Source organism: Mastomys coucha, unplaced genomic scaffold (assembly GCF_008632895.1).
Source record: "Mastomys coucha isolate ucsf_1 unplaced genomic scaffold, UCSF_Mcou_1 pScaffold5, whole genome shotgun sequence".
Lineage (NCBI taxonomy): Eukaryota > Metazoa > Chordata > Mammalia > Rodentia > Muridae > Mastomys > Mastomys coucha.
This window is the reverse complement of record NW_022196911.1, coordinates 49093776-49109220: the sequence shown is the minus strand read 5'-3', so window position 1 is coordinate 49109220 and position 15445 is coordinate 49093776. Positions and strand designations below refer to the sequence as shown.

General features: G+C 54.1%; 1 protein-coding gene across 2 annotated transcripts; it reads left to right on the top strand.

The window, feature by feature from the left end:
* The first annotated feature begins 514 nt into the window (after positions 1-514).
* Positions 515-14809, top strand: Pdlim4 (PDZ and LIM domain 4). Of its 2 annotated transcripts, XM_031353177.1 has the most exons (7): positions 515-686; positions 5776-5927; positions 9545-9623; positions 13436-13617; positions 13805-13968; positions 14263-14380; positions 14498-14809. In XM_031353177.1, the coding sequence occupies exons 1-7, from the start codon at positions 594-596 to the stop codon at positions 14700-14702; spliced, it is 993 nt and encodes a 330-aa protein (XP_031209037.1). In that variant the 5' UTR covers positions 515-593; the 3' UTR covers positions 14703-14809. The 2 variants fall into 2 exon arrangements, with proteins under 2 accessions (XP_031209037.1, XP_031209038.1); XM_031353178.1 differs by lacking the exon at positions 14263-14380 and having other exon boundaries at positions 519-686; positions 14498-14704.
* Positions 14810-15445: the final 636 nt, after the last annotated feature.

Sequence of the window (15445 nt, the reverse complement as noted above, 5' to 3'; positions counted from 1 at the left end):
CCCCCCCCCACGAAATAGACCCACGGCGTGCTGCTGTCTTGGGTCTGTGTCCCTAGTCCAGGGCTCCACAAGCCCAAGGTTCTAAAGTGCGCTGGTGTTCAGCCGGTTCCATACGCTGAGAGGTGGGAAGGCAGATCGGCCCGCCAGAACGTGGAAGTGGTTTGGGAACAAGACGCGGCCCCATCCCCCATCAGAGCCACCGCAGCCCTGCATCCCTTCCCGGGCTAGAGCACCGGCCCGTAAAAGCGACTTCAAAGGGCCGATGCCTAGTGTCTGAGTTTCCACAGCCTGCTCGGCTCCGCAGCCAGGCAGAACTCAGACATCCGAGCGGACCCTATTCTGGGGGCTTCAGTAAGCGGGTTAGGGGGTGCGGGGCTTATCCTGGGAAAGTAAGGGGCGGGTCCTCGGAGCCCCCAAAGTGGGAGGGTCGGGAGTCCGCGGGACCAATCGGTGTGCGCGCGGGGCGCGGGCACGGACGGAGGGGGACTCGGGGGCGGGCAGCCCGGGGGCGGGGCGCGGCGGCCAGGCGGCGGCAACGGCGGCGGCGACTCCTCCGTGTCCGGCTCCAGCTCCGGCTGCAGCTCCGGCCCGCGATGACCCACTCGGTGACCCTGCGCGGCCCTTCACCCTGGGGCTTCCGCCTGGTGGGCGGCCGGGACTTCAGTGCTCCCCTCACCATCTCGCGGGTGAGTCCGACCCCCGCGGGGCAGCGGGGTGGTCCCGGGGCTTAGACCTTGTCCTTGTAGTAGACCCAGGACCCAGATCTTCGACGTGTCGGAAGCTTGAAAGCAGAGGGTTGGTCTGGGTGACCCACATGCTGTGGAGGGGGGTTCCGGCAGGGTAACACTGTCCCATCCACCCCCCCCTTCCCGCACAGCCCGCCTGCCCCGTTTGGTGGTGAGGTTCCCCAAGAGTTCATACACCAGCTTCTCGCTGCTAAGTTTCTTTAGGGGAAGTTGTGGGGGCCAGGAAAGAACACTCAGACATGGGCCAGGCCTCTGGACAGCTCTACCGAGGCCCAGAAACTCCTCAGACCCAACCCTGCCTGAAGTTTTGGGGGCAAAGTAACTGAAAACCCACTTGCCCTATTAAAGGTCTGGGTGGCCTTAGGAGGGTCTTGCTGTCCTCAGAAGTCCACCCACTTCCCCACTCTGAACTTCAGTTTCTCCTCTCTGGCCTCAGCCACTCTGGGGGAAGTGACCAAGAGGGACAGTTGGCTTCCAGGCAAAGGGGAGACAATGAGGCATGATTCCCCCTCCTTACAACCCAACACAAAGCCAGGGACCAGGACAGCCTCAGCCCAGTTCCTCCGGGGTCTCAGAACCATACTCTGCTCCTAGACCTAGGGCAGAGGAAAAGAAGAGGGGGCGCAGCCCTGGAGAGGGAGTTGGTCTGAAGATAGATCAGGGAGGAGCTCCGGGCCTGAGACAGGGATTCCCCAGCCTTGGAGCCAAAAGAGAAGAGAACCCAGGCTCTGCCCTTGGTGGCTCTGGGTCCAGAGGGAGGGGACAGATAAGGACATCCCTTCACCCCACAGAGGCTGCTTTAAGTCAGGGGGCTGGAGAACCACTTAGCTGCTTCCTCTAGCCCTGAAGGCTGGGCCAAGCTTTAGAGACTTCTTGTCAGTTCTTGAGAAGAGGTAGGCACTGGGTGGGTGTGGAATTGTGGAATCCTCTATATGGGGGCCTGGGTGACAGGCAGGACCAGCTGTCCGAGGCTGCTTCCCCACATCTGTCTTTACCACTAGGTCCCTGGGGCCAAGTGAGGTATGCCTTCAGCACATCCCTGTGACTTTCATCTCCTTTTTCTCCCTAGAGATCCCCGCTGGGGGGGAGGGGGATGGGGACACAGAGCTTCTATGTCTGCCTGGTGGGTCATGCTGTGTATCTACAGAGAAGGAACTGGCTGAGGGTGTTAGGCCAGCCAGCAGGCCAGGCACCCTGGGTGTGAGGCCGCTGACAGGCTCAGTGGCCGCTGCTGACTGCCGGAGGCGGCTGAGAGCTAAGACATCTGTTGCCCACGCGGCTGCCTGTCCAACAGGGAAAGGCCTTCATTCGTCAGCAGAGGCTGCCCGGGCCTTCTTTGGCACTGATGGGGACGTGGTGGGAGGAGATGCAAGCCCCTGATGGACCATTTGGGAGAGAGGAATCCCCTTTCTCCTCCAGAGTCATGTGGTAGGAGCTCAGACATAAGGAGCCAGAGTAACTGAGCCTGGGTTAGGGTGGGATTTGGGGGATTTACAGAGCTGAGGAGGTACATACAGGCCACAACTTGCCTAGCAGGTACCTCAGGGGTAAGACTACAAGAGTTGGTGATAGGTGGGAGTGTCCTCACTAAAGGGCTTCTAGATCCTTCCTGTGTCCTCTCAGAGCCCCTCCTATGTTTCCAGAGTCTCCCTTACCCAGAGTCCAGTACAAACGGACAAACGGACAGCCTCCTGCAGACAGTGGGGTGGCTGGTTGTTTAGCTGGCTTGGGAGCTTACAGTTTTGGCCCAGGAAGCATCTAGGATCCCCAAGGACAGTGTGCAGGGTTTCTTCCTTATAGACAAACTGTAATGACTCCTGGTCTTTTCCAAGCATCCCAGTGTGCCAGGCCCCACCCTATCGAGTGTCAGAACCAGCACCGCCCAGCAACCAGTCCTTGGAAAGAGTGTTGTTGCATGCCTGGCCCCCCGTAGAGATATCACAGGCCACGACTGTCACTGGAAGTCCCCCAAACAATCCTTAGACTCTTGGCCTCATAGTGGGAGGCACGGACACAGAGCAAGAACACAGAGCAAGGGGCTATGAGCGGGAAGCCGGGTCTGTTTGGAGGTGGCTGTGACTGTGAGATGATATGACCCTCTGTGGCTCCCACACGCCACAGGCGTCTGCAGTGGGCACAGTGGGGGCTGGAATGCAGCAGGTGAGAGACTGATTCATACCCCAGATTTCCATCTGACCTCACTGCTCCCTCCCGTGTGTCTGGTTATCTTGGACTGCACAGCGAGACAACTGACCAAATTCCACTCCATCCAGTGATGTCCTTGTTTAGAACATTCCATGGTTCCCAACCCCAAGAGAAGTGCCACCGTCTCTTACCCCAGGGCCTATAGACCCTGCAAAACCTAGTCCCTGCAACTTTTCTGCCTTGATCCCTCCCACGATCCCTTCACTAATGATGCTATAATCCACACAAGCCTCCTTGCTTCTCGCCTAGATAAGCCATTGTAATGCTGGGTTTCCACCTGGAATGTCGTCCTCATCTGTGACACACTCTTTCTTTAGGGGAAAAAAAGCACAGTGGTTCACAGTGTAAGCTTTGCTTTGGACTTACCTGGCCTAGGTTAGAATTCAGTCTCAGCCATTTATTAACTGAACATGTCTTTGTCTTCTTTGGACCTCGGTTGCCTAGTCTAGGAAATGGGCTTGCCTTGAGAACTCAAGAGACAATGCTCATAGAGGGTGGCTGGGAGTCACGGTTTCCTGGCTCCAAGCCCTCTTTGACCAGAACTCCTCAAGCTCAATGGAGCTGGCCACATCCCAGACACCTCTGCTTCCAGGAACTTCCTCCACCTACAGGGACCTGAATGCACCCCTTGTGCTGCCTGAGTCATCTTGTAGCAAGCTAGCCCTAAGGAAGAAGGACTCTTGTCCAGTAGGACTGGAGGGGGGGCTGCGGGAGTGGGGGACTGGGCCAAAATGCCCCGACTCCAACCCCCTCTTTATTCATCTGTAGGTAAGCATGAGAACAGCTTTAGCCTCACTTGGTGACTGAGAGGTTGCCCCTGTGCCAGATATGGTAAAGTGCTGGCAGAGATCAGGTATCTATGAAGAGCAGAGACCTTGACAGGAGAATGCGGTAGGACGGTGCCAGGTGGGCATCTGCCCCAAGAGGACAGGCTTGTGCAAGTGCCTAGGGCTCAAGCCCAGCGAGTGAGCATTTATGGTGGACTTGTTGGCTAGGGGATCATGCTTTAGAAGAGAACTCACCTTGAGGGAGATGAGGAGATAACTCAGTCAGTAAAAAGTTTGACACGTAGATACACAGACCTGACTGCGTTTAATCTCCAGCCCCCACATAAAAAAGCCAGGTGTAGGGCTGGGGAGATGGCTCCATAGGCCAAATGGTTGCACTAGGATCTGAGTCTGGATCCCCAGGACTCATGCAAAAGCTGAATATGGCAAAGCATGCCTGTAAGATTGCTCCCAGCCTGGGAGATTCCAGAAGCTCACTGGCCAGAGAGTCTAGCCAAAAATGTTGAACTCCAGGTTCAGCAAGAGTTCAGGAAGTGGTGGCACATGCCTTCAATCCCAGCACTCGAGAGGCAGAGACAGGTAGATCTCTGAGTTCAAGGCCAGCCTGGTCTACAGAGCAAGCTCTAGGACAGCCAGGGCTACACAGAGAAACCCTGTCTCAAAAAACAAAAACAAACAAACAAACAACAACAAAAACACCAAAAAAAACACACCAAAAACAAACAAAACCTGTCTCAACAAAGATAGAAAGCAAGATACTGGATGCCATCTCTGGCTTCTATACAAGCACACACAGGTGTTTGAGCGTGTATATGCACACACACACACTCATACTCACATATATGCATACCACATGTGGAGGGGTACGGGGAAAATATTTCTTGAGGCAGCCTATTTTAGGGCAAGGCAGCTTGGGCAGTGCCCACATCAAGCTTCTAGCCAAGGAACTGCCAGCACCTGGCTTTGTCCACTTTCTATTGGAAACTGGCTGAGCTGAGCCTGGCTGGGTTGCCAGGAGCTCCCACCCCCCTAGCCACACTGATAGGAACAAGGTCATTAGCGATTCTTAAGCCACAGAGACGTGCTGGCTGCTGATACTGGGCAAGAAGGAGGACTCCTTGTCTGTTCTCTATTTGTTTCCAGGGTGCCCAGTCGCCTCAATCCCTGGGTTCTTATTTAGATATCGCTGAGCCTGTCCTTACCCTCATCACATGACCTTCATCAGGTGACCCAAAGTGCTTGAGTCTGTTGCCTCAATAGAGGACGCTAGGAGATTCTGCAGGGGAAACAAAGATGGAGTTATAGCCCCAGAGTATAGCCCCAAAGGCTGGTAGTTGGAACTGGATGGCTTTGAACTTGCCTAAGGAGGTGATGTACACACCTCCTCCTTTTAGTTGTAATGATGCATTAGCAATGCAGGGGTACAGGTAATAGCGGCCCAAGGAGTTACTCTCAGAGTAACAGGGCTCTGGGCTGAGGCCTAAGAGGAGTGGTAAGCAGGGTTAAAGAGTCAGGAGAGTGTACTAGCTGAAAGGAGCCGCATGTGGGCAAATAAGGATGTGAGTGCTGTCTGGTGTCTTTACGTACCCTACCGGTGTTTAGATGGGGTGGCCATAGCAATGGTGGAGCAGGTGAATGCATGGTGGGCATGAGAGGTGCAATCAAATAAGTTAGGTTGGGGGGGGGGGGCTGCTTGAGTAGCGTAAAACACGTATGACATGCCCATGCTCTGTGTGTGTCTGGGCATACATGTCCTGTGTGTCTGAGTGTCATAGTGTGCCTACATTCCACTTGGCCCAGGCTAGAGGAAGCCCTTCCTATATCCTTACATCTAACAAGGTCCGCAGGGGCTCCAGACTGAGGTTTGAAGTCAGAGGCTAATAGGGGAACTCAGCCAGCCTCTTAGCTTGCCCACCTACAGGTCATGCTGGCAGACAAGGCCACACTGGCCAGGTTCTGAGGTTGATGGGAATCTAGTGCAGAGGGCCATGTCGTAACTGTGCCAACCATGTGATTTTTTTTTTTTCTAACCACAGGTTCATGCTGGGAGCAAAGCGGCCCTGGCTGCCCTGTGCCCAGGTGACTTGATCCAAGCCATCAATGGCGAGAGCACTGAGCTCATGACACACCTGGAGGCCCAGAACCGTATTAAAGGCTGCCATGATCATCTTACGCTCTCTGTAAGCAGGTGTGTATGGGCAGGCCAGGCTGGGGAAGTGATCGGAGTTAGGAGGGGTGCTAGCTAGCCTGGTGAGCTGAGCCGGCACAGCCTTTGTGCTTCATCGAGGCCCAGCCTAATCATTGGCGCAGTCACGGTGCTTGAACAGTACTGGTTGGAGCTGGGAGTAGCCTTTACAATTCAGGGCTTGGAGCGGTTTTTTGCTGCCCTTGTGACAGCAGAAATAAGATCCTAAGCTGGGTGGTGCACACCTGGAGTCCCAGTACCTAGAAGGCTGAACTAGGAGAAGCAAACGTTCAAGGTTAACCTGAGATGGGCGGTGAGATCTTATCTCAAAACAAAAGCAACCCCCACCCCTACACCTCCCATCAATCCTTTCCCCTCCTCCAAGGACCTGTTTGATGCACAGCTCATCTTCAGACTAACTTAAAAATGTAAAACCTAGTGTAGGCCCCACTTTACAGATGAAACTAGCGAGATAGAGGACACTTAAAGTTGCATAACTAGGCAATAGTAAGTGAGCATGCACTCTCTTCTGTCTCCTCTCTTTCTGTTCCCCTCCCTCTCTTCCCTTCTCCCCACCCCCAGTCCCCCTCTTCCTTCCCTCCCCCCCCTCTCTCCTTTTAGTGGTTGCCAACCTTTCTGACCAATCCCACAGCTGTTCAGCCTCAACAGCTGTCTTTACCAGGGCCGATGACTCTGTCTGGTTAAATCTGGATTTGGAACAGGCTTTCCTTCTATGGACCGTGTAAGGCTGTGTATCCTGTCATGAAGGTGCTGTGGTGGACACTCAGGCCTCTGCTGGGCTCGGGCCTCCGGCTTTTTAATCAGTTCCCACTAGTGGTTGGCTTAATTCTAGCTGAGTGAGATCTCCATCTGCCTTCCCTGCCTGGGCCCAGAGGACATATCTCAGTTTTGCCACATTCACTGCCAACAGGGACTTTCCACGACCCCCTGTGGATCTGTGTGAGCGGAAACCATCCCCAAACCACAACACAGTTAACCCATGCCTGATTGATCCATTGACTCAGAGCCTTTAAACACGGTGAGAAGAATTATAAAGGTAGCCCCTGTTTGTGCCAGGCCTGTAACCAGGTCCCTGTTGGGCTCAGGAATCTTGGACAGGCTCTGAGCGGCCCAGCTGCAAATCTGTATTCCATTGGGCACACAGCAAGGACACCTCAGCTTCATCTAGACCCTTCTCTCTTAGGTACCCACAAGAGCTCTATGAGCCCGGGGTTTCTTTTCCCATGCATCCAGCTCCTTACTCTCTGCCAGACTGCGGCATGACTGGTTAAGGAAAGCTTTGCCCGCAAGTAGCCTCCGAGGCCTCCCAGCTTGGCTGGGTTCCTGGGCCCTGACTCACCTCTGGCTTTGTTCTCTAGCTGAATGAGGGCAGCCCTAGGGATGGCAGAGCTGTGGGGAGGCTCAAAGGGTCCTGAGTCAGGAGATTCCCAGAGAGAATGATGTCAGGGATGGTAGCAGGGTGGAGGTCCCCTTTCCTTCCTTCCTTCCCTGGTCATTTGTTCCGATCTGAGCATGGATGGAACCAGGAGGCCACTGCCGAGTTGCATTTTGGGAATTACAGCCCCAGAAATGCCATGGCCAGATGAGAGTACATGGTCCATGTCACTGTGCCATCTGACTTCCGACAAGTGCTTTACCCAGACCCCCAAACTTCTCCAGTCCTAAATCAGGGGCTGCCCTTGTGATCTTCACACTACCCCAGGATTCTCCCTCTGCCATCTCCAGTCCTCCCTCACACACCCACTCTTGGGGGGATTTGACCACATGGCCACTTAGACTAGATCCTCAACCCAACCCTCTTTCTACTGGGCCTACTTCCAAGGTCTCCATTCCCGCTCCCTGTCCAGCCCATTCCTCAAGGCTCATGTCTGGGCCCCCAGACACATCCTCCACCTCTGTAGGCTCTGCAGAGAGCCAGCCTAATGACCTGGCTAGAGTGAGGGACTTGGCATTCTTACAACAGCTTCCCTGCCTCTGGTCCCCCACCGACTCTCCCACAACCTGAGATAGGCAGGAAAGGCCTTGTTTCCTTCTAGACTTATTTTCCATGGAGCCAAAGCCAGGCATCCAATAATTCAAGTGAGATCCCATTGTCCTGTAGATCAGGACCTTCTTCATATCAACCACAACGCTGCCACGGATAGTCTTTACTGCCATCGCTTGGTGCTTTGCACAGCCCGACCTTCGCTTCTCCTTTTGATTAAACACGGGCAAACTTAGAACTTACCTGCAGAGCCCGAAGGAGAGCTCACTACATGACTCATTCTTATCTGACACCTTGGGCCACTCTCACGGCACTGGGTGCTTTGTGCCCTCTGACCCTTAGACCACAAGTTTGTACCATTCTGGGCAGGTATTTAGAAACCGATAAAGCAAAACAGCCAAATAGTGCACCCCTGGTGTGTCACTACTGGAAGTCAGAGCAGGTAGAAGACATGGTTAGCGATATTCTAAAGGGGTCACTTGGGAACCTAGCTGAGTGGCTAGAGCCAAGGCTGTGAGGAAAGGATTGGGCCCCAGAAGACTGTGGGCAGCATAAACAGAGATGAAAGCACAGAGTCCATGTGGACATGGTGTTAAATTGCTGAGCCACTGAGCTGGGTATGGTGGCACACTGGGGAGCAGAGGTAGGTGGATCTCTGTAAGTTCAAGGCCAACTTGGTCTACATAGTAAGTTTCAGGATACCCAGGGCTTCATAGAGCGACCTTGTCTCAAAAAAAAAAAAAAAAAAAGTTCCCCGACCCAACCAAGGAAAGGAGGCATGAGCGAGCTTCTACCCCAGTCATAAGACTTTGAGAGCCCCAGAGGCTTCTTGGTTGAGAAACATTATTTCCACACTCTAACCAGCCTTACCATACATCGCCTGCCAAGCCCGGGTCCACACACCCTCCTGGCTTGCCGTTCATAGAGCTACTGAGTGGCAGGGCTGGGCCCATAGCCTTTAGGCCTGCCTGTCCTGCTCATGGCAGGTTTACGATGTTTTTCTCCGTCCTGACTGGTGTTTGGCTTTTGGTTTCTATGGCGAAGCAGGAATTTCCTAATGGCCTGTTTCCCATCTGGGCTGGGCAGACATCAGTGATGACTCTGCCTGGGGTGGGTGGAGGCAGCAGGAGGGGAGGTGCTCCCCCACAGCCTCCATTTCACCTCCCTGAGAGCCACCCAGGCCCTGGCCAGAGGCTACAGAGGTCAAAGGATGAACAGACTGCATCCCATTGGCTCAAGGCTACTCCATGTGTGAGGCCTGGCTTGCCTTGCTGTGATCTGAGCCTCCTGGAGTGGCCTTTCTGCAGGCCACCATGAGGGAGGAGAGTGTCTGAGTTGCAAGGCCTCTCCTGAAATCTCTTCAGGAATGAGACCAGAAAGGCACCAAGCCACTGGCTGGGAAGGGAACACAGCCCCTGCCCCAGGAGGGGGATGACCTGAGCTTGTAGCTTCTTGCTTCAGCAAACACCACGATGCTAAAGGGAGTGGGGAATGTTAGACATTGCTCTTCTCCCCCAGCTCTGAGCCCCAAGCCTAACCCCTCCTGTCCCTGGTTCCAGGCATGGGGTGGGGACTGATAAGCAGATATATCTCACCATCCCAATTCCTGCTACAGGCCTGAGAACAAGAACTGGCCCAGTGCCCCTGATGACAAGGCTCAAGCACATAGGATCCACATTGACCCTGAGTCCCAGGTAGGTATAGACACTACTCGCCTACCCAGCTGGCTCAGAGTGAACCCAGGGCAGAGGAGGCAGGCATTGCCCCACAGACTTTATCCGTACCATTGAAATTCTCACACTGACGGCCAGACGGCCAGGGTACACGGAAGTAGACGGTTCCTCTGGGACACGCCTTCTCTATCCCTTACCCTGGAGCACCTGCCGTGGGCTGGACCCAACCCCAGGCTATCCTACATTCTTGGCTAGGGTGCCTGTTATGGGCTGGGGCTGGGCTAGGTCTTGGCTCAAGATCTCTGCACACAGAGCTGAGGTTTACTCCCAGAGATACCCAATCAAAATGAAGTCAACAGGCTTAGAGAGAGATGGGGATAGGCAGGTAGGTGGCAGGCTCAAGCTGTGAGGAATCTTAGGCTGTGGCCACTCCTGTCTTGCACTAGCCTTAATGCGCTCTGAGACTGGAGAGGTCCCTTTCCGTGTCACATAGAAGTTGCAGCTACTGTCCTCAAGGAGAGTGAGCAAACCCGGCTGCTCTAAGTCCTCATGAGAAGAATAGCCAAGTGCACTGGATTCAGATACCTAGACCTTGCTCCACACCCCTGGACAAGGTCATTCCTGGGCTAATTTGTGGTGTAGCTTGAATCCAGAGTACTCAACCTGAGAGGTGTGGCTTCTGGAGCCTGCTTTTGTCTGCTCTCTCCATAATGGAAGAAAAAGGAACCAGGGCAGAGAGAAATTTCAATAAGAAGTCAGAGAGGACTCCCCAGAGAAAAGGTATCCAAGCCCAGACCTTAGGACCTAGACAGAAGGAGGTAGGAAGAGGAGATGTACTCCACAAGCCTCCACAAGCACCTGCAAGCCCGTGGGGTCAGAGATCAGAGCAGTGACAGAGCAGTGATCAGGTAGGGTTGGTGAAGGCAGAGAGTGAGGTGAGGCACAGCTACCAAGAGGCTCAGGATATTTGTCCTGGACTTCGGCACATCCTGGGAAAACATCTATATCTTAGAAGCTTTGCTTTGTCTGAGGCCTGTCAGGCAGGGAGAAGAGGACAAGTTTGGCAGAAAACACAGGCAACAGGGAGCAGAAGGTGGGCGGTTCCCGTGAGATGCCTGGCTCCTCTCAGTATCAGTGCTGAAAGGACAGACCCAAGGCAGACCTGAGGCAGAACCGAGTTGTGAGAGTTGTGAGCAAAGGAAGTCCCTAGAGGCTCAAGGCCAGGGAGCTCCAGGCGGCTCCCCTGTGGGGTTTGAAAGCTGGCATGGCAGAATGGCTTCCCTTTGGGTTGGGAGGCTGGGACAAAGAGTGGCTACTAAACAAGGTCTGGCAGCTAGGGCTTCAGAGGGGCTTCTCCCACCCCCATTCTTTTTCCTCACAGTTTTTCTTCAAAGGCCAACAGCAGCAGCAGCGGCAGCAGTGGTCCTTACTGTAAGGGAGTGAATTTCTACAAACAACAGAGCAGTTTCCCCAGATGCTGCCCCCCTTTTGTATTTAAAAGGTCGTAGGCTCCATGGGTGGTGACAAAAACACCCTACCCGCCCCTGCAGGGCTGTGTCCCCAGGAGCAACAGACACAGGGCTCATTGTCCCCACACTGCCCCCCACCTCTGAGTGTAGGGGTGGGGCTGGCTAGAACCATCTGGGGGAGAAGAAAATTACACTTAGCCCTAGGCCAACACGGGGCACCCTAAACACATGCATCCCTAAAGAGGAATGGGTAACTGCAGCCTTGGGACCACGTTCTCTGCAAGGCCACAGAGGACTCTCTTTTCTCAAGACCCACAAGGGAGAGAAGCCACCACGGGCCACCCAGGGTGGGAGAAGCATAGCTCTAAGGAAAACTTTCTGGAGTAGGGGGGCCTTGAACACCCTGACTGCTGAAAGCTGAGACTCAGCCTAGAAGAGACCCACCTGTTCCTTTTGGGTGCAGCGTTCGCCTCTGCTCACGTTGAGCATCCTATGTCTGTCCAGTCACCCCTTTCATTGGCATTCTTCTGACACTAGTACCAGGGCTTACTCAAGGCAGGGGGCAGAAGGTTGTGTAGTGCATTGCCACCCAAAGAGAGGAAAAAGAGGAAAGGGCGCGCAGGGATTCCCACCAACAGCCATCCAGTGAAGCGCTCGGTGTGGTATGATCGGTCTTCTTACTTCATCCCCTACTGAGGAGCCCTGATAGCAAGACCACGGAATTCTCCAGGGTAGGGAAAGAAACAGGTTCAGAGAGATGAAAGAGTCACCAGTTAGTGATAGAACTGCCACTCAAACACACACTGAGGTCCCCACTGAGTTCAGACCTAAAGAAGCTGCTGCATGGGTGGTCACAGGAGAGGCCACAGCTCACCAATGACCCTGCAGTCAGCTCCCACACCCTACTGAGTCGGGGGTGGGGGGGGGAGGGTGAGTGAGGACCTCAGTCCTCCCAGTCTCTGCTTCCTGACTCCCATTCCTCTCTTTCCATTGAAGTCTCCTGCAGAGCCCAGCCCCACCCCCTCCTCCGCCCCACCCCTACCGACCACAACCCATCTGGTCCCCATTAGAGGCCAGCCCTGCCTGCCTGCCTGCCTGCCTGTCTACCCTGCAGACACATGTGTGAGGGTGCTCAGGTTTCTAGGGGCTTTCACTGGGCCTGATGGGGGACTGGGGTCCTGCTGCTGTTGCCACCCCAGCAGCACTGATGGGGCCCTACTTAACCAGCAAGCCTCTTGCTTTTGTTTGGATTTGTAGGGGGAAGTGGTACCTTAATGGGGAGGGGGGGTGCTTAAGGCAGAGCCTTGAAAGCTTGACTGTGCTAGAAGCTGCCTGAGCCCAAGCTGGTCTCTTTCCTGCTAGGAAAGGTTCTTCCTATTACAGAGTGGAAAGGCATATATGTAAACATTTGTATATGTGGTATATATATACACATATATGTATATATATGTGTACATGTATATATATACACACACATATATCTGTATATGTATATATAAAGATACATATGTGTATATATCTTTATAAATATACAATGTGTGTGTGTGTGTGTGTGTGTGTGTATCATCCCCCAGGCTGAGATAAGAACTTGAGTCTTATCCCCTAAATGAAGCGTTCTCATGCCAACCTAGGTTTAGCCACATGGCCTTCCCCAGGATGACTAGCACTGGCTCCCTCCCAGTGTGTGTGAAACCTTGCATACATGGATAGGAATATGTAAGGAGACTAGCTGGTGTGTGTGTGTGTGTGTGTGTGTGTTGTATTGTCTTTACCCATAAATACGTCTTTAAATGCACCTGTGAGAGTATGTGTGCCCCTGTTCACATCCCTGTGAGTGTGCTTGCGTGCCAGTGGGCTGAGGTCAGCACAGGACTCTGCATGGACACAGGCACCCAGACCCTGTTCAGACCCACACCACGGAGCCCCTACCCTGTCCTCATAAGCCGAGAGGCAAGCTCAGGCCACTTTACCTCCAGCCGTGGACTCTAGGCTGCTCGTGGGTGGTGAGGCCCACCCAGTCTCTGCCCCTTGTTTGCTCTACTACCTTTCGTTGCTTTCCTGGGGGCCAGGAATAGAATGCAGGCCCAGAGGAGCTGACCTCCTGGCAATCCCCCTGCACCTCAGACTTCCCTCAGAAGGGCCTTCAGGAAAGCACTGAGGGCCTTCCAAGCTGTGGGATAAGAGCTCCTTTTTGTATTTCCAGCCATGGACCCCTTTGCTGGCTGGGCACGATAGCCTGGAAATGTCAGAACAGAGGTATCTAGCCAACACAGAGGCCTGGCATAGCAGGGTGAAGGAGGACAGTCAGCAGGAGAGGTCAAAGGTCAGAGAGCCTCCTAGTGCCTCCAGGCCTCACTCTTACAGGATGGCAGTCCAGCCACCAGCAGACGGTCCTCGGTCTCTGGGATTAGTCTGGAGGACAGCAGATCGGGCCTGGGACCTCTGTATGGTCAGCCACCTCGCCTTCCAGTCCCTCACAATGGCAGCAGCAATGAGATCACCCTGCCAGCCCAGATGAGCACTCTGCATGTGTCTCCACCCCCCAGGTAGGACAGAGGCCAGGCCTTTGATGGCACACCCAGATCAATCTTAATCCTTCAAATCTCCGCAGTTCCCCATCCTGGTCCCTGTCGCTTGATCTAAGAGCCTCACATAGTTAAATAGCTTACTTACAAGGCTAGCAGGACCAAGGCTGGAATTACCATGCAGGCCTTTCATCTCTCCCCTTCCCAGTGCTGACACAGCCAGGGTTCTCCCTCGGAACCGGGACTGCAGGGTGGACCTGGGTTCAGAGGTATACAGGATGTTAAGGGAGCCAGCAGAGCCAGCAGCCTCGGAGCCCAAACAGTCTGGATCCTTCCGCTACTTGCAAGGCATGCTAGAGGCTGGTGAGAGCGGTAAGACCCCTGTGCCCCCTCCCCCCACAGTGCCCAGCTCACCCTTCACCTTCCAAACCCACCCAATCCACCCCTTCTAGCCATCCATCCATCTTCAACTCCTTTCTGTGCCTTTACTGTGGCTGTGCCTTCACCTTCCTATTTCCACTCCACCACCCCGTGGCTTTCCCTTACTTCATACAAACCAAGAACTTCTCTAGGCTTCTGGTCATCAGGGTCCAGAAGCAACATCCTGCTGAAATGGGGCTCTTATCTCACCTACCCCATCCATACCACCTGCACTCTGGATTTCAGGGGATTGGCCTGGGTCCGGTGGTCCCCGGAACCTCAAGCCAGCAGCCAACAAGCTGGGTGCCCCACTGAGTGGCCTGCAGGGGCTACCAGAGTGCACGCGCTGCGGCCACGGGATCGTGTGAGTACCCAGTCTGCCCACCTGCACCCCAACAACTCCACTTCTGTTTTCCAAGGCCATGGGTAGAGGCTTGTCCTAGAATCTGTCAGTCACCTGTCCCTCTGTCCCCCACAACAGGGGAACCATTGTCAAGGCGAGGGACAAGCTCTACCACCCTGAGTGCTTCATGTGCAGTGACTGTGGCCTGAATCTCAAACAGCGTGGATACTTCTTCCTGGATGAACGGCTGTACTGCGAGAACCACGCCAAGGCTCGCGTCAAGCCACCAGAGGGATACGACGTGGTAGCTGTATATCCCAATGCCAAGGTGGAACTTGTCTGAGCTGGGAAATCTTGTCTTGCATCTGCTTCATTTAATGTCCCCTCCTGGCCTGTGTAAATATATGTCCTCCTGGCCTTTCTAATAAAGTCCCTTTGCTTGTCCTGGAACTAGCTGGTGTCTGGCCTTGATAACCTCCAGTGCAAGCCATAGCTCCAGTGTGTTGTAAGATCAGTTCAGGTGCCAGGCCTGTTCTAGACACTAGGTTCAGTGGTGAGCCAGACAGGTTTCATGTTGTTCCCACAGCCTAGGTTGGAAGGCAGAGTAAGGGAGATAGCTTCCTTAATACTAAGTTCTGGTGCTGGAGTGGAACAAGGAGCCTGGCCTGGGTGAGGTCGGGAAAGCTGATAGCTGGGACTCAAGAGACCAAGGAGGCAAGAGTTCTCTACAGGGTCAAAGACCTATGCAAAAGAAAGCGTGGACTATGAAGGCCTTGGTGTGCCTGTTGTCTGCATGAGTGGCCAGGGGTGGTCCCTAGTCTCCATGGGTGGTGCCCCCCTCCTGGTACTCTCCTCCTAGGTCTCTCTCTGTCCACACACACTCATCACTATTCTTCGTCTCTTCTTCCTTCCTCTGCCCACTAGGGGGCAAGCTTGCCTTTTCCTTGAGACAAAAGGCAGCGTTTTTAGAACTAACACTGCCTTTTTGGTCCTTGCTTCCCCCTCCCCCCCCAGGCAGTAGTAGAAATTCTACACTCCTTGGGTGCGCCCCAGTTCACTCAAAGTGAGGTCTGCCTTGCACCTTTT

Coding starts and splice junctions, on each gene's coding strand:
- Pdlim4 (XM_031353177.1), top strand. CDS start 594: ATGACCCACTCGGTGACCCTGCGCGGCCCTTCACCCTGGGGCTTCCGC. Junction 5,928..9,544: donor CTTACGCTCTCTGTAAGCAG/GTGTGTATGGGC, acceptor TTCCTGCTACAG/GCCTGAGAACAAGAACTGGC. Junction 13,618..13,804: donor CATGTGTCTCCACCCCCCAG/GTAGGACAGAGG, acceptor TCCCCTTCCCAG/TGCTGACACAGCCAGGGTTC.